The following is a 22,855-nucleotide window of genomic DNA, read 5'->3' as shown; positions in this document are numbered from 1 at the left end:
AAATGGAAACAAAAACAGCAATATGACAAGGGAACAAAAGCACTTGGATTGCTTGAAAAGGACGATGTAGTGAGAATCCAAGATCAGAATGCATGGAGCAGGAAAGCCATTGTTCTTCTGGAAGCAGGTCTGAGATCATATGACGTAAGAACTGAAGAAGGTCATGTGTTCAGAAGGAACCGTCACAACTTACTGAAGACTAAAGAGACATTTCAGGAGGAACAATGTGGTGAGGAAGATGAAAATGTTGATGTGTCACATGCAGAGACAGTGTCTGATTTGAAACCATCAAATGGATGTGAGAATGTAGAGAAAAATGAAGTTGTTTCAGAACCTGTATTGAGGAGGTCAGAGCGTAAGGTCAAAAGACCAGTTAGGCTTAATCTGTAAAACTAGTGAACTAGATTTGTTTTATCCTATATTCTGATGGTGTTTAAAAAAACTGAAAAAATATTAATGAAAAAAAATATTATGCGTATATGTTAGTTTATAAGACCTATGTTGTATATAATTCAGAGAAAAGGGGATGTGTTGTTATGTAGATGTTCGTGTAATGATAGGGTTTTCCAGCAGGGGGAAGTGTATTTAAGAAAGCTCATGAACGCCTCCAGGGGAGCACATAAAAGAAGACTGGTCTGGCATAAGTGGATGCTGTGTTATTTTTAACAAGCGCTACGAAGACAACACAGGGATTATTTAAGTATTCTGATTCTGAAAAACAGAAGCATGTTTGTTATTATGAGACACCAGCTCTTCTTTTAACAGTCTTTTAAATAAGGAGGCCAACTGGTGTTTGCAAGGAATGTTCTTTGCTTTATATTTGATTTTAGCTGATCAATTCTGTGCCTCCTTTGCCACATTGTTCCATTTTATCATGTGCTAAATGTTTCAGTGGACAAAAGTGAGGATGTTGTTTGCCATTATTTACTGAAATAGGTGGGTTAATGTGTAGATGGGAACACATGCTGCTCCAAAACCTGGAGTAAGAAGAGCCTACTATTTGTTTGTTGATTTAGCCCAAAACATTAAATAAACAAATAAATAAAAAGAAGCAAAGTTTCCTGGTTGGTGAGGAAAATACACCTACACTTTGAGGCTTAATCCAGCAGGAGACGCCAGAGTGAAGCAAGAGAAAAACAAGAGAAAAATAGAAGCCTGAATGCTGCAGATTAAGGTACTCTTTTTAATAACATCCAAATGATTATTCACCATCTGCCAAGGCCAGGGACCCCAAACCCCTGACAACAGCCACATACTAAAAGAAGAGCTCAACAATTTCTTTGCCCTGTCATTTCAATTGATCTGACAATCTGTTATTTATTGTTATTTAAACACAGATAAATATTATTTTGAGAAACAATCATCTGATTTCATGCATCTGAATTCACTTATTTTAAAATAAGCAGCTCAACTAAAGTTCTTGAGATAAGGTTTCATATTAATTGTTTAATATTCTTTTTAAATTTAAAGAGACCTTAAGACTAGATGAATTTCACACTAATCCTCATTCCCACCAAGTCACTTACTTATTATTTGTTGATTTTTTTTCCAGTGCCCTATCAACAAAGTGACCACAAAGAAATGAAGAAAACAGAAAGGCAAACAAATCAACGACAAAGAAAAGTGAAGACAGAGACACAAAATCGCAATTTAAAGGGGAAAAAAATCAAAGAGAAATAAATGACAAAGAAATGACATCAATCAAGCAAGACATGTTGTTACGACCCCCTCTGCTAGGCGACAGGAGGGGAGAAACATACACAAGCCCTCTCACGAAATCTGAGTTAATAAAGGGTTTTATTACAAACATTAAACCGAAAACCGACGGGGCTGTTCAACAGACCACCGGGGAAACAATTAATACACAACGAAAAGAACAGGCAAGAATAAAAACTAAGGGTTAACTAAGGTAAGCTGGCGGAACACCAAATAAAAGCTAAGGGTTAACTAAGGTGAGCCAGCAAACACAAGACTCTTATAAAACTAAGGTCAGCTGTATATCAGGTTTAACCCAGCGAGCAGGTTTAACAAACAACATTCACATGCAAAGGAGGCCACTGCATGTTCACTTCAGAGCAGCAGTTCCCCATAGTGTGACGGATCTTCAGCCTTTTATACTCCCAGGTGCAGACAATCAGCCAGTCAATTGGTCTTGGAGTGGTCATGGGATCTCCAGGCAGCCAATCATCCGCGAGGTTTGGCACACTGTGATCTGCATAAAAGAAGGCTGGCACAGGACTCCCAGCAGCCAATCATCCACAAGTCATGGCACAATTGGATTTGCATGAACACAAAAAGGCAGTCTCACTCCCTCCAAGGCCCAGGGCCGTAACACATGTAAATGACTAGATAGTGGCAACCCCCCCCCAAAAAAAAAAAAAATAGTCACAAAAAATACAGAGACATGAATGGAGCAGGCAGCATACAAATGTTGGTGATTACCTCATAAAGGTGAAAGAGACCAACAGCAAGTATTAAAAAGTGATCAGATTTAAATATTAAAGCTTTTTTCACAGCACAGATCCTAAAATTCCAAAGCAGAAAAATCACAAATGTAGATAATTTATTGGACTTAGTTACTGAAGCTGCTACAGGGACTCCCAAGCTTTTATTTCTTTTATTGGAGATCACGAGTCAACATGTTTGTTCAGAAAAAAGGTCTTCTAGAATAATGACTTCTCACAAGAACACGACCATATTCACTGTAAAAAACTTTGACATGAATGATGTACTAAGGATTTTCTTGTAAAACAGTAAAAGGTGTTCTGCTTTGTGCATCTGGCTTACTGCTCTTGTGACAATTGTAAATATGTGTGTTAAAGAAATATATGAATATAGAGTGCATGCGTCAACCGACATTACATTTCTACAGGGTTAGGAATATATCGCCACCTGTTGCTTTGGCATGTTCCTGGCAGTGTTTTCCTTAGTTTTTGGCGTTTATGCACAGACAGGATTTAAAGAAAGAAAGAAAGAAAAAGGAAAATCTCAGTTTTCAAAAATACCCGTGTACATGTGGACGTAGCCTGAGACTCAAACTAGCTTTTTACATGAATGCCACAAAATGGCAGTTACCTGCAAACATTAAGGGCAGCACCATGCAGGAACAGGAGAACCATCACTTTTCTTTCTACTTATTTGCAACATTTATATTATCCATTGTTAAGGTTCAAAATATTGGGGATGGAGACAAGAGAAAAACCACAATAACAACACTGGTCCGGTCGGGTTAAGTCAAACGATGATTTAATGATCACACACGTGGGAGATGGACACTGATGCAGACAGCCTCAAAATCTCAAAATGGTGGAGCATTGCTCAAACTTTTATAGCCTTTGGTGCCTCCACCTTATCATACAAAGCCTAAACATTCACATGCTTTCTCTCACACAGCGCCTAAGCTACGACCTTGGCTCCCTGTTTATCTGCTCCTGCTGAAATGGGGCAGAAAACTCCAGCACACTCTTCTACTCAGACAAATTAGATTTCTTATAACTCAGCAGTATAATGCATCATAAAACAATATCATTCATTCACAACAAGTCAGCAGTTTAATGTAATGCAAATCAGTTTAACTAATGCAATAGTTATCAGCTTCTTCTAATTCAGGAGAATAATGCAAACTAAAACTACATAATAATTCACAATCTTTAATTAGGGGTATAACATGGCATAAAATAATATTATAATCTAACACCATCCATCCATCCATCCATTCACTTATCCTTTTCAGGGTCGCGGGGGGCGCTGGAGCCTATCCCAGCTGTCATAGGGCGAGAGGCAGGGTACACCCTGGACAGGTCGCCAGTCTGTCGCAGGGCCAACACACAGGGACAGACAACCATTCGCACTCACATTCACACCTAGTGACAATTTAGATTATCCAATTAACCTATCCCCACAAGCTGCATGTCTTTGGACGGTGGGAGGAAGCCAGAGTACCCGGAGGGAACCCACGCAAACACGGGGAGAACATGCAAACTCCACACAGAAAGACCCCGGCCTGATGTTGGAATTGAACTCAGGACCTTCTTGCTGTGAGGCAACAGTGCTAACCACCGTGCTGCCTACACATTTATATTATATTTGTCCAAATCCATCCCATACAAAAAAATACAAATATAAAGTCACTAAATAATCTCCTTACACATTTAACAACTTTAATGTAACTATAAGTTGAATGTTGGACAGTCATTTATAAGAAAAAGACTTAAATATAAAATACAATAATAATCATGTGGAATTAGTTTGTGGAGTTTTTATGATTTTTAAATTACTTTAAATTGCCGTTCAAGGCAATTTCAGCACTGTGCTGTAAACGATGTTGACAGTCAGTCACTTCTGCTGCTGTTACAGATCTCACTGTGGATCCGTACTACTATTTATTTCCTTTCTTTGTTCTTTGGAAAGTTTTGGTATGCTTGACTTTTTAACCATTTGTGCAGCAACAACAAAACATTCTATCCATTTATCCTCATTTCCATTTCCACCCGTATTCCTATTTCCTCCTTCATTCCCATTCCCACTTCCATTTCCATTTATATTTCGATCCCCATTTTCATTTCCATTTCCTCCTCTGTTGCCATTATCATGTATATTCTCATTTCTATTTCCACCTACATTTTCATTTCTATTCCCTTCTTCATTCTCATTTCCACCTACATTTCCTACTCCATTTCCATTTCCTTGTCTACCTCCTTCATTCTCATTTACACATCCATTTTCATTTGCTTCTTGATTTTCATTTCTATTCCCATTTCCTCCCCCATTTCCCTTTCCTCCTTCATTCTCATTTCCACCTTCTTTTCTATTTCCATTTGCACCTCCATTGCCATTTCCAGCTGCATTTTCATTTCCCTTTCCACCTACATTTTCATTCCTATTTCCTTCTTCGTTTTCATTTCCACCTACGTTTCTTACTCCATTCCCATTTTCTTGTCCACCCCCTTCATTTTCATCTTGTCCCCCATTCCCATTCTCTCCCCCATTCCTATGTCTGTTTCCATTTCCTTCCCCATTTCTGCTTCTTTCTTCATACAAATTTTCACCTCCATTCCTATTCTCATTTCCATTTATTTTCTCAGAGATCATTTTAATTAACTCATCTTTCGCTGCTTTTCTCAAAATCTCTTTCAGTACAACTTCCCCTTCTTCCAGGATCATACTGTCATAGACTTGTCTTCTGCTGCAATAGCATATCCGGTCAAATAGTGACACCAGGGCTGCCAGAGCAATGATAACCAAGAGCGCAGAGAAGCCAAAAAGCTGAAAAAGAAACAAAAAATCAGCTGATTGATTAAAATAAGAATCCAGCAAACATTTTGACTTTGCATAATCATTGGCTGGGACCATTTTCCTGACGTCTAGTCATGGTGTGAAAATCCAGTCTTTAAGTCTGACATCATTAGCCATTTTGGGTCCAAACTCTGCTTCAGGTCCCAGGTCACACAAACACTGCAGCATCACTGAGGTTTACAAACTGATTAAATTCTTTCATCTTTAATAAAATGATCAGTGTGGCTGCTCTACCAGGTGTAACCAAGCTTACATCCAGGCATCCATGAAAACAGAATTTATGAATTTTAACGGAGTTAGAAGCCAGCAGGAAGTTAGTTTGCTAGCTTCTTAAACCGGTGGAACAACCTTCCCATAGCTATTCGCGCGTCTGACTCCATCCAATTATTTAAATCACGATTAAAAACTCACTTATTTAATCTTTCTTTCCTGGTTAGTTAATGCCTGTATTTTATACTTAATTCCTATTTTATCTATGTTTTTAGTAAGTTTGATTTGATATTCACTTTTAATCTTGTGTAATTAGTGCCATTGACCTGTTAGCATATTCAGTACTTTGGTCTTATATTAATCATGTTTTAACCTGCTGTTTTATTTTGAATCACTTTGATATACCGTTGGTTTTTAAATGTTTTATATAAATAAAGTTGTACTGTATTTGTATTGTATTGTTTCCACCTAAACATGATATACCATGTTCTGACTGTGAGATTTCTGAAAAATTAAAACATACAGCTCTGCTATCAGTTCTGACATAAATGAAGACAGAAAACTAAACAGCAGTGACGTTTGTAGGGTTACTGAAGTTGGGCTAGCTGGTATATAATGATGTGCTACATGGTGGCTTTCTGCACAGCTATAAACACATTAGCACAATGACAATGTTGCCAACTTAGCGACTTTGTAGAAGCCTACATGCAGTTTAATTTGAAATGTATGCTTTTATTTTGATAGTGCAGAAAACAGGAAGTTGGGCGAGAGGAGAGTGGAGCCATATGGTTTTTTGACCTCGCAATCTCTCTTCATCCATTTTGAATTGACCTTTATAAGTTTTTGTAATTTGGAATTCTGTTGCTGTGTACCTGTTTGGACTTTTGAAGTAAATATTGAGAAGCTATCAAGGACTGCGGTTTCGTTTTTTGTTTTTGTGGATAAGGAAAGAGGGACCAAGCGGAGCGTCAAGCTAAGGCTCCATTAGAAGGAAACCTACATTAGTCAAAAAACCTGCTCTTCACGGATTAATGGAGTTTGGAAACGCCTGACTATAAAGTAAGAAGGAAATACCGAACCGAGGAAAAACTGAAGATGGAAAACCGTAAGTCTTAAATTGCCTTGCCTTTTTTTTAATTTGCTGAGGTGCATGTGTATTGATTGAGTTTGGAATTTTGCTACCCATGGACGAACAAAACAGTGGAAAAAGGATTGTAAAAATGACTGAGAAGGCTATGGAAGACTGCAAGACTAGAAATGTCAACACACGTAGACATAAGCTCTCTCAATTAACCGGCATGAAAAAAGAAATTGAGCAATTAATGGAAGATGATGCAAACGTTGACCTCGTTAAAAATAAATTACGAGTTGACTTTAGCTCTTTGCAGCAAGACTTTGCTAGCCTAAATTCTGAACTGCAACAACTTATGAGTGAAGAGGAATTTTTGGAAGATCAAAATAGTTGGTTTGATCCAAAGAACAAGTCCCTGAATGATTTCTTTTGGAAATGTGAAGGGTGGATGAATGAAGTCATGAAACTCTCTGAACAGAACAGAGAGGACGACACAAGAAAGCAGGCAGACAATAGGTCCATGTCATCAAAGTCGGCAAGCAAACGCTCCAGTAGATCTGGATCACAGCGCGGAAGCATTTCCTCTACATCTTCTTCTACATCTTCCTCTATTAGATTAAAGGTAGAAATGGAGCGTGCTGCATTAAAGGCAAAGGCTGCAGCTCTGGAGAAGAGTTTGGCAATAGAAAAGGAAGAAGCGGATTGGTACGCAGAAATGAAAGGAAAAGAGGCTGCAATAAAGGCTAAAAAGGAAATGCATGCTATGCAGACTGCCCTTGCTGAGTCAGATGCAAAACTGGAAGTTTTGCAAAAATATGAAGATACACAGCCAGACATGAGCATTTTTGCAGATGATGATCAGAATGGCAAAACTGAAATTAAAACCACATTCCACCCAACATCGCAGTACGTCTCATCAGCACCCTACGATGGCGACGATGTGCAGACACCAATGCATGAAAGGACAGTGCCTGCGCCAAGCACGGAAAGGGCCGGTGAACCTGTGCTCGATAGTTTGTGTCAAGCCATTTCTCAGCAAGTTAATGTCACTGAGTACCTGGTAAAGAATCACAAAGCTTCTCTATTACCTGACATCTCCATTCCAACTTTCAACGGAGATCCACTTGAATACAACTCTTTTATCGGTTCCATTGAACATGGAATTGAAAACCGCACTGATAATAATCGTGATCGTCTACAGTATTTGCTTCAGTACACGAGTGGACAACCACATGAGTTGGTTAAAAGTTGCATCCACATGGAACCTTCAGTGGGTTATACAAAGGCGAAACAAATGCTCAAAGAGTTTTTTGGAGATGACTTTAAGATAGCTGAAGCCTACATAAAGGAGGCCTTGGATTGGCAGACAATTAAGCCAGAAGACGGCACTGCACTACAGTCCTTTGCATTGTTTCTCACCGGCTGCTACAATGCAATGACAGATGTTAACTACATGGAAGACTTGGATAATACGTCTAACCTAAGGGCATTAGCTAACAAGCTTCCTTACAAACTTAAAGAAGCGTGGCGAAAATATGCTTGTGACCTGCAAGACAAAACTAAGAAAAAGGTCAAGTTTAAGGATTTTGTCAACTTTATCAATAAGCAAGTTAGGTATGTGCTACACCCACTTTATGGAAATATAAGGGAAACTACAACAGGTGTGAAGGACTCATTCAGACAAAGAGCAAAGCCACAATATGCAGAGACATTCAAACCAAAGAAAGTGTTTACAACAGCAATCACTGACCCTCAAATGGAAAACAAGACAGAAAGTGCCAAACAAGTGGCATCAAAAACACGGACCGTCCAAGTGGATTCAAGCAGCAAACCTTGTGTTTATTGCAAGGGAGAGCAACACAACCTCCAAATCTGCAGAAAGCTCAAGGACAAGCCTCACAAGGACAAGATTGAGTTTTTAAGGAGCATAGGACTGTGTTTTGCCTGTTTGAAACATGGCCACATGAGTAGCAGCTGCAAAGACAAGCTCCATTGTCAAGAATGCTCTCGACTGCATCCTACCCTGCTGCACATCACCAATAGGGACTCACAAGAAGAAACAGCAAGGGGGGCTGCTCAACAGTTCGTATCAAGTGCTCTTGTACAAACAACAGCAACTTTCAGCATGACTGGGGCCGGTAAGGAAGATTGTATTCTTCCAATCGTTCCAGTACGTGTCAAGGCCCAGAAAGGAACCAAGACAGTAACAACATATGCATTCTTGGATCAAGGCAGCTCAGCCACCTTTGTGACAGAGTCACTGATAAAACAACTGAACCTGAATGGACGAATTACGAAAATTTCACTCCGCACGATGGTAAATGAATCTGTTGTGAACACCTGCATTGTGACTGGACTGGAAGTCAGTAGTCTGGATGGTAGCCAGTTTATTAAACTTTCAGAGGTGTATGCACAAGACCACATTCCTGTAAGTAAAAACAATATCCCAAGCCAAGAAGATGTTGACAGGTGGTCACACCTGACGGAAGTGAAACTTCCCACTATCCAAGCGGATGTTGGATTACTCATAGGAGTGAATGTTCCCAAAGCCATGGAACCGCTTAAGGTGGTAAACAGTGTGGACAATGGACCCTACGCAGTGAGAACAATATTAGGTTGGACAGTAAATGGACCACTTAGGAGTGGAGGCGACATGAGTGGGAGAAACAGATCGGCACAAGTGACTGTGAATAGGATATCAGTAGCCAGGTTGGAAGAGCTCTGGCAGCTACAGTTTAAGCAGGACTTTCCTGATGCAGGACAAGACGAAAATCTTGAAATGTCCAAGGAAGATCGTCAGTTTCTGAACATGGTGTCTCAGTCTGCAAAACTGGAGGATGGCCATTATAGTATTTGTCTTCCAGTGAGAAGCAAGGTGCTGTGCTTGCCAAGCAACAGAGAAGTCGCAGTGCAACGTGCGCTGAACTTACAGAAAAGATTCACCAGAGATGTCAAGTTTTACGAGGAATATGTTGCATATATGGATGATATCCTAAAAAAGGGTTACGCGATCAAACTGAACGATGCTGAATGTAAGTCACTGGAGGGACGAACATGGTATTTGCCTCATCATGGAGTGAGACATCCGGTCAAGCAAAGGTTACGTGTTGTCTTCGACTGCGGGGCAAGCTTTCAAGGAACATCGCTGAACCAGCATCTCTTGCAGGGACCGGATTTGACAAGCTCACTGGTGGGAGTCCTCCTGAGGTTTCGACAGGAGATTGTGGCAGTAATGGCTGATGTGGAGGCCATGTTCCACCAGGTCAGAGTCAGCAAGGAAGATACAGATCTCCTCAGGTTTCTTTGGTGGTCTGATGGGAATTACAAGGAGAAGCTTGCAGAACACAAAATGTTGGTCCACATCTTTGGTGCCACCTCTTCGCCAAGTGTTGCATCTTTTGCACTTCAGAAATGCGCTACTGATTTCGAAAGAGAATTTGGTCAAGAAGCTGCAAGGACAGTCAAGAAAAATTTTTACGTGGACGACTGTCTTAAGTCAATTGCAGAGGAAGATGCAGCAATCACCCTGTGTTCTGACTTGAGGAACATGTTGGCAAAAGGTGGATTTCGACTAACAAAATGGTCAAGCAACAGCAGAAAGTTGCTCAACTCAATTCCTGATGAAGAAAGAGCACAAGGATTTAAAGTTCTGAATCCGGACGAGAGTAATTTGCCGATGGAAAGAGCATTGGGAATTCAGTGGTGTGCTGAATCAGATCAGTTCAAGTTCAAGATCAACCTTAAAAACAGACCGAACACTAGAAGAGGACTGCTTTCCCTTCTCAGCTCCATCTTTGATCCACTGGGATTTGTTGCTCCGGTGATTCTGTGTGCGAAAAAAATCTTGCACGATTTATGTCGGAGGAAATACGGCTGGGATGAATACCTACCGGAGGACGTCATTAAGAGCTGGAATAAGTGGGTTGCAGATTTGCAAAGGCTTGACGACTTTGGAGTTGACAGGAGCATCAAGTCAAAGCAGTTTGGTGCACCAGTCTTTGCGCAGTTGCATCATTTCGCTGACGCAAGCGAAGACGCTTATGGCACAGCAAGCTACCTGTTGCTGCGCAATGCAAGTGGCGAGACTCAGTCCACCTTGGTAATGGCAAAGGCAAGGGTTGCACCTTTGAAGTGTCCAACCATCCCACGAATGGAACTGATTGCCGCAACTGTTGCAGTGAAGATGGATAAACTTCTAAAGAAGGAACTAGAAGTAGAACTGCATGAATCTGTTTTTTGGACAGATAGCACGGCTGTGCTAAAGTACTTGAATAGTGAAGGCACAAGATTCAAGACCTTTGTTTCTAATAGGATCTCAGTAATCTTGAGCCATTCTCACATTCGGCTGTGGAGATATGTCAATACCACTTTGAATCCAGCAGATCATGTCTCTAGAGGACAGACTGTTGCAGCATTCTTAAAATGTGGCGATTGGCTTTCGGGACCAAGTTTCCTATTCTGCTCAGAAGATCAGTGGCCGAAGAATCCAGATCCCAGAATGCTGGATTTTGATGACTTAGAGGTCAAAAGAGAAGCTCAGACACATGTCATTCAGATGCAAGGGCTCAAAGACGCAGTAGACCAGCTGATGAATCACTACTCATCTTGGACAAAGCTAAAGCGTGCTGTAGCCTGGTTCATGAAACTGAAGAGTTTGCTTAAGGAATTAATAGCAAAGAGAAAGGAAGCAAGCACAATGAGTGAGGAAATCAGGATGAGCCAATTCAAGAAAGCTTTCAAGGGAAAAAATCTAACCTGTGATGATTTGTCTAAAGCAGAAATGGAAATTGTGAAGTACTGTCAGAAGCAAAGTTTTGAACAGGACTTGGCAATGCTGAAAGAACATCAAAGGGTGAAGAAAAAAGGCTCTCTCTACAAGTTGACTCCAGTACTGCAAGATGGAGTCATAAGAGTTGGAGGAAGGTTGAGTCGAGCAGCGATGCCAGATGATGCTAAGCAGCAAGTCATCTTGCCAAAGGAGTCACATATCACACAGCTTGTGTTAAGACATACCCATGATGTTACAGCTCACGCCGGACGGAATCACATGTTGGCTCATCTGCGTCAAAAATTTTGGATCCCTGGAGCAAATGGAGCCATTAGAAGGTTCTTGTCAAAATGTGTCACCTGTAAAAGGCTACACGGAAGTACTGGCAAACAAATAATGGCAGATTTACCAAAATGCAGGATCCTGCCTGATGACCCTCCGTTCACCAAAGTAGGTGTTGACTACTTTGGTCCATTCCTGGTAAAAAGGGGAAGAAGTCAAGTAAAAAGATATGGTGTCATTTTCACATGTCTTACCACACGAGCTGTACATCTGGAGGTTGCATCTTCACTTGACACTGATGCGTGTCTCAACACCATCAGAAGATTCCTTGCCAGAAGAGGACAAGTTAAAGAGATGTACTCGGATAATGGAACCAACTTCCGATCAGCTAACAGTGAGTTAAAGAAAGCAATTAAAGAATGGAACTCCAGTATGATCATAAAATCATTGCAGCAAAGGGGGATCCAATGGCATTTTAATCCACCAGCAGGATCTCACCATGGAGGAAGCTGGGAGAGACTCATCCGCTCAGTGAGAAAAATTTTGAACGTCACAGTAAAAGAACAACTGTTGGATGAAGAAGGTCTCCACACCTTGCTGTGTGAAGCTGAGGCTATTATAAACAGCAGGCCTATTACAAAGGAATCTTCAGATCCCAATGACCTGGAGGCTTTAACACCCAACCATCTCCTGTTGCTGAAGGTTAAGCCAGAATTACCCCCAGGAATCTTCAACAAGGATGCCCAGTATGTAAATCGCAGGTGGAGACAAATCCAATATCTTGCAGACATTTTTTGGAAACGCTGGTGCAAGGAATACCTCATGCAGCTCCAAGAGCGTCAATGATGGACTACACCTAAGAGAAATTTCCATGTTGGTGATGTTGTGCTGATCGTAGATGACACAGCACCCAGAAATTCATGGCCACTAGGAAGAATCGTAGAGACCTTTCCAGACCAGAAAGGTCTGGTGCGTCAGGTGAAAGTAAAGACCAAGACCAATGAGCTTTGTCGACCAGTTACAAAGCTGTGCCTTTTGCAAGAAGCTGAAGATAATTGATGCACTCTTCGAAAATCAAGAACTAGTTTCCTCTGAGGGGAGGAAAGTGAAAGAAGATTCTTTTAAGATAGTTGAAGTTCAGTTAAGTGATGTAGCCATAGATCTTTTCATTTAAGTTAAAGATTTTGTAGTAATTGTTTCAAAGACATTGATAACAATTAGGGGCCGGTAATGTAGAAGCCTACATGCAGTTTAATTTGAAATGTATGCTTTTATTTTGATAGTGCAGAAAACAGGAAGTTGGGCGAGAGGAGAGTGGAGCCATATGGTTTTTTGACCTCGCAATCTCTCTTCATCCATTTTGAATTGACCTTTATAAGTTTTTGTAATTTGGAATTCTGTTGCTGTGTACCTGTTTGGACTTTTGAAGTAAATATTGAGAAGCTATCAAGGACTGCGGTTTCGTTTTTTGTTTTTTGTGGATAAGGAAAGAGGGACCAAGCGGAGCGTCAAGCTAAGGCTCCATTAGAAGGAAACCTACAGACTTTGTCGCTATATTTAGCGAGTTTTCAGACCTCCTTAGCGACTTTTTTCTAAAAAGCGACTAGCAAATCTGGCGACTTTTTCTGGTGTTATTGGAGGCTTATGATGACTTTTTTACATGAACGCACGTATTACTTACTTTTAACAAGCAGCGGGTGCTGCTGTGGACACCTCGCCCATGTCAAAACGCTTACAGGCAGCAGGTAGTCCTTACGCAGCAGTTGCCCCCAGCTGATGTCAGAGCAGGAGATATTCACCCGTACGCGTACGACTGCAAATGAATTGCGCATGAGCGAAGCCGCTGCAACGCAGGGCGGGAGCAGCAGTAACTCTACATTTTTACTCACTTCATGTCTCTTCCACTATGTTATTTCTCTCTCCTACAGCATCTGTTACAATTACATTGGCAGGACCAATTATGCAAAAAGCGATGACATCATTTAGCGACTTCTGGTGACTTTTCGGACAGCCAATAGCGATTTTCCTTACTGAGGAGTTGGTAACACTACACAGTGAAGCTGGAGGATGAATGCTAAAAAATTTTTGGAAGCAGGTTTCATCATTTCATCACTTAAAAACCAGATAGCTTCACAGAGAAACTCAACCAACATCATGGGCATTACAATGATGTGAGTTTGTAATGTCAGTGTGACTTAGATGCCCTTGTTAGACTTTCTTGCAGTGGTGTTAGTGAGTTTTACATAACGGTAAGCAGAGATGACGGGGATGTTCAGGCTCCTTTGCAGCCATACAGTATGTCCTATTGAAAGTCTTCTGCAAAATGTGGTCCACAAAAATTTAAAAATGATTTTGCACTGGATATTTATTTTGCAAAGTGGAAATAACATATTTAGCCCCCCCCCCCCACAAGTAATAGTTATAATTTACTTAGGTAGATAAAACAGTGCATAGGTTGTGTTTTCAGAATCTAATAAAACTTGGCTAAACACACATAGTAAAGTAAAAGTATTTATGACACTTTTTTTTAGAATTAAATACATGGTATTATTGGATTACTATTGATTATTCACTGATTTTTATATCTTTTTAATGTTGCAACAGTTGACTATTTTAATTAATTATATATTTCTTTTGTAGCTTGATCTATTATAATGAGATGATGCTGGGACTTCAACAGTGTTTGCTGTGACAGAACAGCGTTATAAGATATGAATAAAGTAAGAAAAAAACTCACTCTTGATTTGTTTTTCAGGGTATTGATGACCACATTTTCTTCAGCTGTCATGTTGGTTTTATCTTTGCAGGCTAACTGTGATTGCTTTTCAGAATGATCATTCTGACAGCAAACATACCAGTCTCCATCGATGAGCACAGAAATAGCCCACAGCACACCAACACAAAGTGCCTTGATAATGCGACTCAGGAAAACACCACATAATGCTCCCCTGCAGTTTGAATTCTTTTGTTGATCTTGCTGCTCATCACGTCGTTGATGTTGCTGCTCAACAGGTCGTTGATGTTGCTGCTCAACAGGTCGTTGATGTTGCTGCTCAACAGGTCGTTGATGTTGCTGCTCAACAGGTCGTTGATGTTGCTGCTCAACAGGTCGTTGATGTTGCTGCTCAACAGGTTGTTTTTCGCAACATACAAATGTATAGTAGCTGCAGGTTCTGTGTAATGTCTTGTCTGTCCAAAGTATTAAGAAAAAAATTATAAACCCCGGCAGAAGAAGGTATATCCAGCAGTCTGTAGCTACATCTATGCAAGTGCAGACCACATCTCTGTCAAGTAAAACATTATAAGTAAAACTGCCGACGATGGTGATAAAGACACTGAATTCCCTAAAGGGAAAGTTTTTTAGGAAGTCCTTCATTTCTGGCAGACAGTTTGTTCAACAGAGTTGAACTTGAAATGAAGCTATATAAGCAAAACCATAAGCCCTGCCTTTTTAGGCGGGGTGAGGAAAGAAAGAGAAAAAAGAAAGTAAAAAGCGTTCCACTGTTCTCGAGGGGTGTGAACTTTGTGATTAAATTGTGACTCCTCACAAATATACAGCTGCTTTAGTGCTTCAAAAAGACCTTAGTGACTAATTTTTTTACAGAACACAGTTATTCTCAAAACCAAGCCCTGCATTTATGTTTGTACAGATAAAAAAAATGACAAAACAGGAAGCAACAAGCCAGCACACAGCCAAAGACTTGTTGCAATCACCTTACTGCAACACAAGAGTCAGGTGAGGTCACTCATCAAATGCACCAGCCTACTCAATGACATCCCTCTGCACCTAGTAATAGCATGTTTTATAAAACAAAAATACAATATGCCTCTTAGTATAGCTTTTAGAGATTTTAAGCAGGACATAAATATTTTCTGAACAACTATAGGGTTATGCGCTACTTTGCTCTAACTGGGAAAAAAATCTCAAAACTGATATTGAAACTATTTTATGGTCATTTTAATATTAACAACAAATATTTAATATCAACAACCAAATCCACACCCCCAAAACAGAAAATTGATTAAATCAAGTTAGAAATGTTTACTCCTGTAGTTCATATTGTTACACCCCGGCCTAGGCAACCGGCGTGCAACTCAGGAAAAATAGAAATAAGGGAAAAAGGGCCCCCAAGCTCACTGCTCTTAAGGAGGGCGAACTCATAAAAAAGACTAATACGGGCTTCCACAAAAATAATCCCAAAACGAAAGTATCGACAACTATTTTCATCAAAGAAAAATAAGACATTTACATCACAACACAAGGCGCCAAACTATTTACAACGGGGGGGGGGGGGGGGGGGAGCAATCAGGAAATGGACAACAAGAGGGAAACACAGCTGGGGCAAATTAGACCTGACGAGACAAGGAAACGTAAAGTGAACAAGCTGGTTACACGTGTGTACAAAAATAACAAAGTTATTCCAAGAACTCAGAGCTGAGGTTGCCCTTTTCTACATCTGTATGTTCTCAGAATAGAGGAAGCTGTTCTGTGGCATTTAGGGTCAGTTAAGTCTGGCCTGACTTTGGTACCACAGCTTCTACAGAGTCAGTTGTGCATTGGTACCCTTTGAGAGCCACCCCACATCTAGACCGCTCTGAGAGCCAGTTGTTACATAAGAGATATCAGGGGAAATATATTGACTTTCTCACTGGGATAAAAGACCCAGTGTTATCTCATTTCTTTCTGATGCTAACGTATGCACCTTCAACCTACTTTCATTGCTCTAAACTCTGTATTTTCCTTGTTCTGCATTTCCTCAGTTCTGATGTATCTCCACGTCTCTGCTGCTGCTGAGTATCAGTTGAGTGGGATGAGACTGCACTTTGCTGCAGAAATGATATTAGCTGTTCCTGGTATTCAAAATGCAGTTATTAAATAGTGAGATACTTTGAGAGCACATAAAAATCAGATCCCAAATATCAAGTGGAGATAATTTATCTGAATTTCAGGAGTGGGATCACACCTCATACACTCCCCTTCCAGTCCTGGGTCTATATTTGCCGCCTGCACTGTTGTTAGTTGGAGCACTTGCCGTGACTTTGTTATCACCTTTGCTTGATGTGTTGATACACAGGTGAAAAAAATACCTTTACAAATGTGCGACCAAGACAACAGAAAAGAAATTGGGCCTTGCTTCAGGTGTGTGGCAGCAAACCTGGAGACTCGGCTCCACCCGGGGACGGAAACCCAGTAGAATCCACCCTCCATGCAACATGCAACTGAACACAGAGAGAAACAAAGACCTGCCTGTTACACCCCGGCCTAGGCAACCGGAGTGCAACACGAAAAAAAGTAAAAATAAAGAAAAAAAAACACACACAAAAAACCCCACTAAAGCTCACCACCAAAATCCCAAAACGAAAGTATCGACAAATCTATTTACAGCTATTTACAACAAACTATTTATTTACAACAAAACACCAAACTATTTACAACACGGGGGAGATCGTGACCATGACACACTGAAACACAGGGTTTAAATACATAGAGGGAGCAATCAGGAAAATGGACAACAGGAGGGAAACACAGCTGGGGCAAATTAGACCTGACGAGACAGGGAAACGTAACGTGAACAAGCTGGTTACACGTGTGTACAAAAATAACAAAGTTATTCCAAGAACTCAGAGCTGAGGTTGCCCTTTTCTACATCTGTATGTTCTCAGAATAGAGGAAGCTGTTAGTTGCTAAAATAAGTTTATCACTCAAAAGTTGTTATATGGCAGGTCACATAGACATGTGGTTTGCTTAGTGATCCTAAAAAGGGCACATTTCATGTAGCTGATCACACTATGTACAATTTTCTTTTAACACATATACTCGTCTGTCTGATGTTCTGTGGCATTTAGGGTCAGTTAAGTCTGGCCTGACTTTGGTACCACAGCTTCTACAGAGTCAGTTGTGCATTGGTACCCTTTGAGAGCCACCCCACATCTAGACCGCTCTGAGAGCCAGTTGTTACATAAGAGATATCAGGGGAAATATATTGACTTTCTCACTGGGATAAAAGACCCAGTGTTATCTCATTTCTTTCTGATGCTAACGTATGCACCTTCAACCTACTTTCATTGCTCTAAACTCTGTATTTTCCTTGTTCTGCATTTCCTCAGTTCTGATGTATCTCCACGTCTCTGCTGCTGCTGAGTATCAGTTGAGTGGGATGAGACTGCACTTTGCTGCAGAAATGATATTAGCTGTTCCTGGTATTCAAAATGCAGTTATTAAATAGTGAGATACTTTGAGAGCACATAAAAATCAGATCCCAAATATCAAGTGGAGATAATTTATCTGAATTTCAGGAGTGGGATCACACCTCATACACTCCCCTTCCAGTCCTGGGTCTATATTTGCCGCCTGCACTGTTGTTAGTTGGAGCACTTGCCGTGACTTTGTTATCACCTTTGCTTGATGTGTTGATACACAGGTGAAAAAAAATACCTTTACAAATGTGCGACCAAGACAACAGAAAAGAAATTGGGCCTTGCTTCAGGTGTGTGGCAGCAAACCTGGAGACTCGGCTCCACCCGGGGACGGAAACCCAGTAGAATCCACCCTCCAAGCAACATGCAACTGAACACAGAGAGAAACAAAGACCTGCCTGTTACACCCCGGCCTAGGCAACCGGAGTGCAACACGAAAAAAAGTAAAAATAAAGAAAAAAAAACACACACAAAAAACCCCACTAAAGCTCACCACCAAAATCCCAAAACGAAAGTATCGACAAATCTATTTACAGCTATTTACAACAAAACACCAAACTATTTACAACACGGGGGAGATCGCGACCATGACACACTGAAACACAGGGTTTAAATACATAGAGGGAGCAATCAGGAAAATGGACAACAGGAGGGAAACACAGCTGGGGCAAATTAGACCTGACGAGACAGGGAAACGTAAACTGAAAACACTAAGATAACACAGACTTTCAAAGTAAAGCAGGAAATACATGACAGTCACGCAAAAACAAAACACTGACAACACCGAAACGTAACAATATACAATACTGTGCAAATGTTTTAGGCAGTTGAGAAAAAAATAGCTGCTAAGAAACCATTACTAAGTCAGAAAAGATTTGTTTGGGTTAAACAAACGTGTCTTTGTGTGATGCAGAAAAGGTGAATGGATGGTCTCTACATGCATGGTTCCCACTGTGAAGCACCGAGGAGCAGGTGTGATGGTTTGGGGATGCTTTGCTGATGACACTGTTGGGGATTTATTCAAAACTGAAGCTCATCGAGAGAATGACAAGAGTGTGCAAAGCAGCAATCAAATCAAAGGGTGGCAATCTGGAAGAATCCATAAAACATGTTTTGAGTTTTTTCCCACTTGGTTCTTTACCACATAATTTCTATATGTGTTGATGCCTTCAGTGAGACTCTACAGTATAAATAGTCATGAAAATAAAGATAAACCTTTAAATGAGAAGGTGTGTCTAAATTTTTGGCTGGTATTCCAGTTTGTAACCATTTACATTTATAGACACATTTATACAAATTGATATACAAAGGAGGAGTAATACTTTATAAAAGATGAATTAAGTATTAATACCTTATCTTTTAGCGACTTGTTGAGGTTTTGGCATTCACATAAATGTAACAGTTTTTAATTAATAAGTTGTGCAAGAATCAAACTTAGGTCTCTGGGGTGATTTTTCATGTTTATGTACCATTCATTCACTCATGTTAATTACTTTGTGCTAATTTATATGTGGGGTTTTTTTTTTGGATGAAAAAAAAATATTATTTTCTACTTCTTCCTCATTTCCTTCAGTCTGTTCTGATAGTTTTGGGCATTCTCCCCTCAGGAATTTGTGGACATCTGTCTCCAGTTTGAGGCAGCGATTAGTATTCTCTCACTGATCCATTCAAGGACTACAGTTTTTCAGATGGGACTGTGGTTACAACATACCTACAGTGTAGACAAAACAAAAGTTTAAATCTCCTGGTACGTCTGTAAAGTCTCACGGCAGAAAGATAAATGAGCCTCTAACACTAACAAGAAGAGGGGTTTGTTTCCTGCAATTTTGTGATATGCATCTTTCTTTGTGTGCGTGTTTGTGTGTGTATGACTGGGCTAGAGTATGACATGTCATGAATCGCTGTGTGGCAGGCAGGAATTGGACCCAAAATGCAGGCTCTTAGACACAAGGGATGAACTCAAAACCACAGCTTTATTTGCTGGCCAGGAAAAGCATACAAAAGCAAAGTAAACTAAACTGGAAAATGACAAGCAAAACTCACAGGGAGCCACAGGGCAATCCACACAGCATGAGGGACAACGCGACACTGACTCAGAGAAACACAGGGTTTAAATACACTGGGAAGTAACGAGGGGAATGAGACACAGAAAGAGGGCACAGCTGGGAGAAATCAGGACTGACGGGACAAGGAAGCAAAGTAGGACACATTCACATAAGACACGGACCTTCAAAGTAAAACAGGAAGTATGACACAGAACTGCGGTAGAGACAGCAACTAAGAGACATAAACCATAAAGCTGAGGACTCTAAGAATCAAAATACACAGAGGGAAATACTAAGCTTGGAACACAAGAAACTAGACTCGCGGGAGTGATAAAAGACCAACCATGAGAACATAATTCACAATACAGAAACAGAAAACAAAAGCAGTGCACAGTAAACACCGGAGCCCAAGAAAACAGCCCAAACACAGTTCAGTTCAGGGGGCCGACCGTGCGGGCGGCTACGGCGGCGGCGTGGAAACAGTTCAGGGGGCCGACCGTGCAGACGGCGTCGACGACGACAGAGCAGTTCAGGGGGCCGACTGTGTGGACGGCGGCGATGACGACAGAGCAGTTCAGGGGGCCGACTGTGAGGAAGGCATCAGCGGCGGCGGCGAAGGAGATGACAGAGCTGGTCCAGAGGCCGGCCGTGCGGAAGGCAGCGGCGAGAACGCAGGGGAAGGAGACGACGGTGCTGGACCGGAGAACGCCCATGACGGTGATGACGTCCGGCTACAGGCCCAGAAAGTGGCCGACGATTCCGAGGTGCTGGACCAGGTGAGGCTGAAGCCGAAGTTGACGCCGGACCAGGCGACGCTGAAGCTGGATCATATGACTGTTCTTCCCTGTGAGTTAGTGATGCGCGAATCATGAACGAATCGTTCAATACTCGAGAATCACTTTACTGACTCATGAATCATGATTCACAAGCCCAATTGACTCACTGACTCATCCCTGTTGCTGTTAGCAGCAATGTATCTAGCTTATAATTAAAATTGTGGAGAAAAACACAACATCCAGTATCGTAACAAAAAAATTTCTGCTCTGAACTGGAAGAAAAAACCCTGAGTAGAAGCTCACATCAAGAAAATAGCTCCTCGGTTCACAGTAGCATCGCTCTGCTAACATCACATTTGAGCTACTCACCCCCTCCCTTCCTGTGCTGAATCGTAAGCGTAAGCGAATCACTCACTCACTCACTCACTCACTCACTCACTCACTCACCCCCTCCCTCCTGGCTCACAGCTTCTTCTTCTTCTTGGTTGGCAACCAATGTTAAGGCACATTACCGCCCCCTGGCTCACATTTCAGTGGACATTTAGATGAGAAAATATATATATTTAACACATTTAAGGAAAAATACTAATAAAATAAAAACAAACAAAATAAATGTTTATTAAGCAATTTTGATAGGAAATTGCTTAATTTTAGAAATGTTTTTGCTCTTTTTTTGCTCTATAAAATAGTTGTTTTCTTTTAAAATCATTCATCTTAGCAGTAGCATTTACATGAAAAGAGAAACAAATTAAGTTTGAGTGAAAATGTAAATTTTTTGGACTCTCTGGTCAACTGACTCAGTGAATCAAATAACTCAAAAAAATCCGATTCACTTTGGTGAGTGACTCATTAAAACTCGATTCAGTAAAAAGAATCAAATTTACCATCACTACTGTGAGTGCTACCAACTGCACACAGAACAGAGGAAATAGTAATAAATGTATCTAATGAATATAAAAATATAACTATAAAATAATGGTGCAGAAAACTGTTAATATAATGATTTAGCGCAGAGAGCAGTAAATTAAACATTTTAACCTCGATAAACCTGAAAACGATGAACTAGAAATACCAACTTAAATCTAAACATTAAGACACTGGGAAACAGCACTGGGAACTACAAGGAGCACACAAGAAAAAAACACACAGCGTCCTGGGCGGACGACGAGACAACAAGCAGGGAATGACAGAGGACTAAAATACACAGCGGGGTAATCAGTAAACGGTACACGCAAGGGAAACACAGCTGAGACTAATTGGGCAGGATGAGACCAGGGAGCAAACAGTATACACTGACATAAGACATGGACCTTCAAAGTAAAACGGGAAGCACACCGACTGAACTTACAGACACAGACTCAGAGACGCAATACTGATATGGTGCAGAGGAAAGACAAGAACAGGGATGACTTAAACAGGAGACATGGGACCAGGGCAGGCATAGAGACAGAGACTAGACACTAAACAGAGGGAGCACAGAAACCAAAACCTAAGAACTATCAAATCTTAACAAGAATTAAACGGAAACTGTCATGGTCATGAGTCTGTTGACTAAGGGTTTTGTGTTTATTAATATTATACTATTTGCTTGTTTACGCTGGTTATGTATTCTGTTAAGGTTTTCCTAATTAAATTTTGGTTTTGTGTTTCCTCTGTTTTCTGTCTGCGTACATTTCCTGTTTTACTTTGAAGGTCTGTGTCTGTTGTCTCCTCATGTCAATTAGGATCAGCTGTGCCTCACTCCTGTTTTGCCATTCCTCATTCTCCTCTGTGGTATTTAGTGATATATAGTGTGTGTTTACCTGTGCTCGTTGTCGACTCATCTGCATTTCTCGTTTTTTCTCCGCGTCTCATCCCTGTTATTCTCCCTGCATGTCATCCCATGTTTCACCCAGCAAATTATTATTTCAGTGTTGTTTAGCTAGCTCTCCCAGTTCAGTTTATTTCTTAGTTTCCATTCTGGCCATCCTCACTTTTGTTTGTAGTCTCACATGTTCTAAATAAACGCTCACTCGTATCTCAGCTGTTGCCTGCATTTTGGGTCCTTTTCTCCCACACAGCACATGCCATGACAGACACATAAGACACTCTTATGGTGTGTTCACACATGATGACCAGAGCGTCAGTTTTACATGTAAAGTCAATGGAGAAGCGCGATGACGCACGACTGGGGGTCCCGCGAAAATTCAGAAGCAGTTTTGTGTTGCGA

At 40.8% G+C, this 22,855-nt stretch overlaps 1 protein-coding gene across 1 annotated transcript; it reads right to left on the bottom strand.

The window, feature by feature from the left end:
* Nucleotides 1–3,241: 3,241 nt before the first annotated feature.
* On the bottom strand, nt 3,242–15,003 carry LOC146551281 (uncharacterized). Its single transcript, XM_085259624.1, has 2 exons — nt 14,365–15,003; nt 3,242–5,265 (listed from the first exon to the last, which is right to left on the bottom strand). The coding sequence occupies exons 1-2, from the start codon at nt 15,001–15,003 to the stop codon at nt 4,360–4,362; spliced, it is 1,545 nt and encodes a 514-aa protein (XP_085115750.1). The 3' UTR covers nt 3,242–4,359.
* Nucleotides 15,004–22,855: the final 7,852 nt, after the last annotated feature.

This window comes from Mchenga conophoros, linkage group LG20 (genome assembly GCF_057382185.1).
Source record: "Mchenga conophoros isolate Kocher_MC1m ecotype Shallow Benthic linkage group LG20, M_conophoros_male_GT1.1, whole genome shotgun sequence".
Taxonomy (NCBI): Eukaryota; Metazoa; Chordata; class Actinopteri; order Cichliformes; family Cichlidae; genus Mchenga; species Mchenga conophoros.
This window is presented reverse-complemented; position numbering and strand designations above follow the sequence as displayed.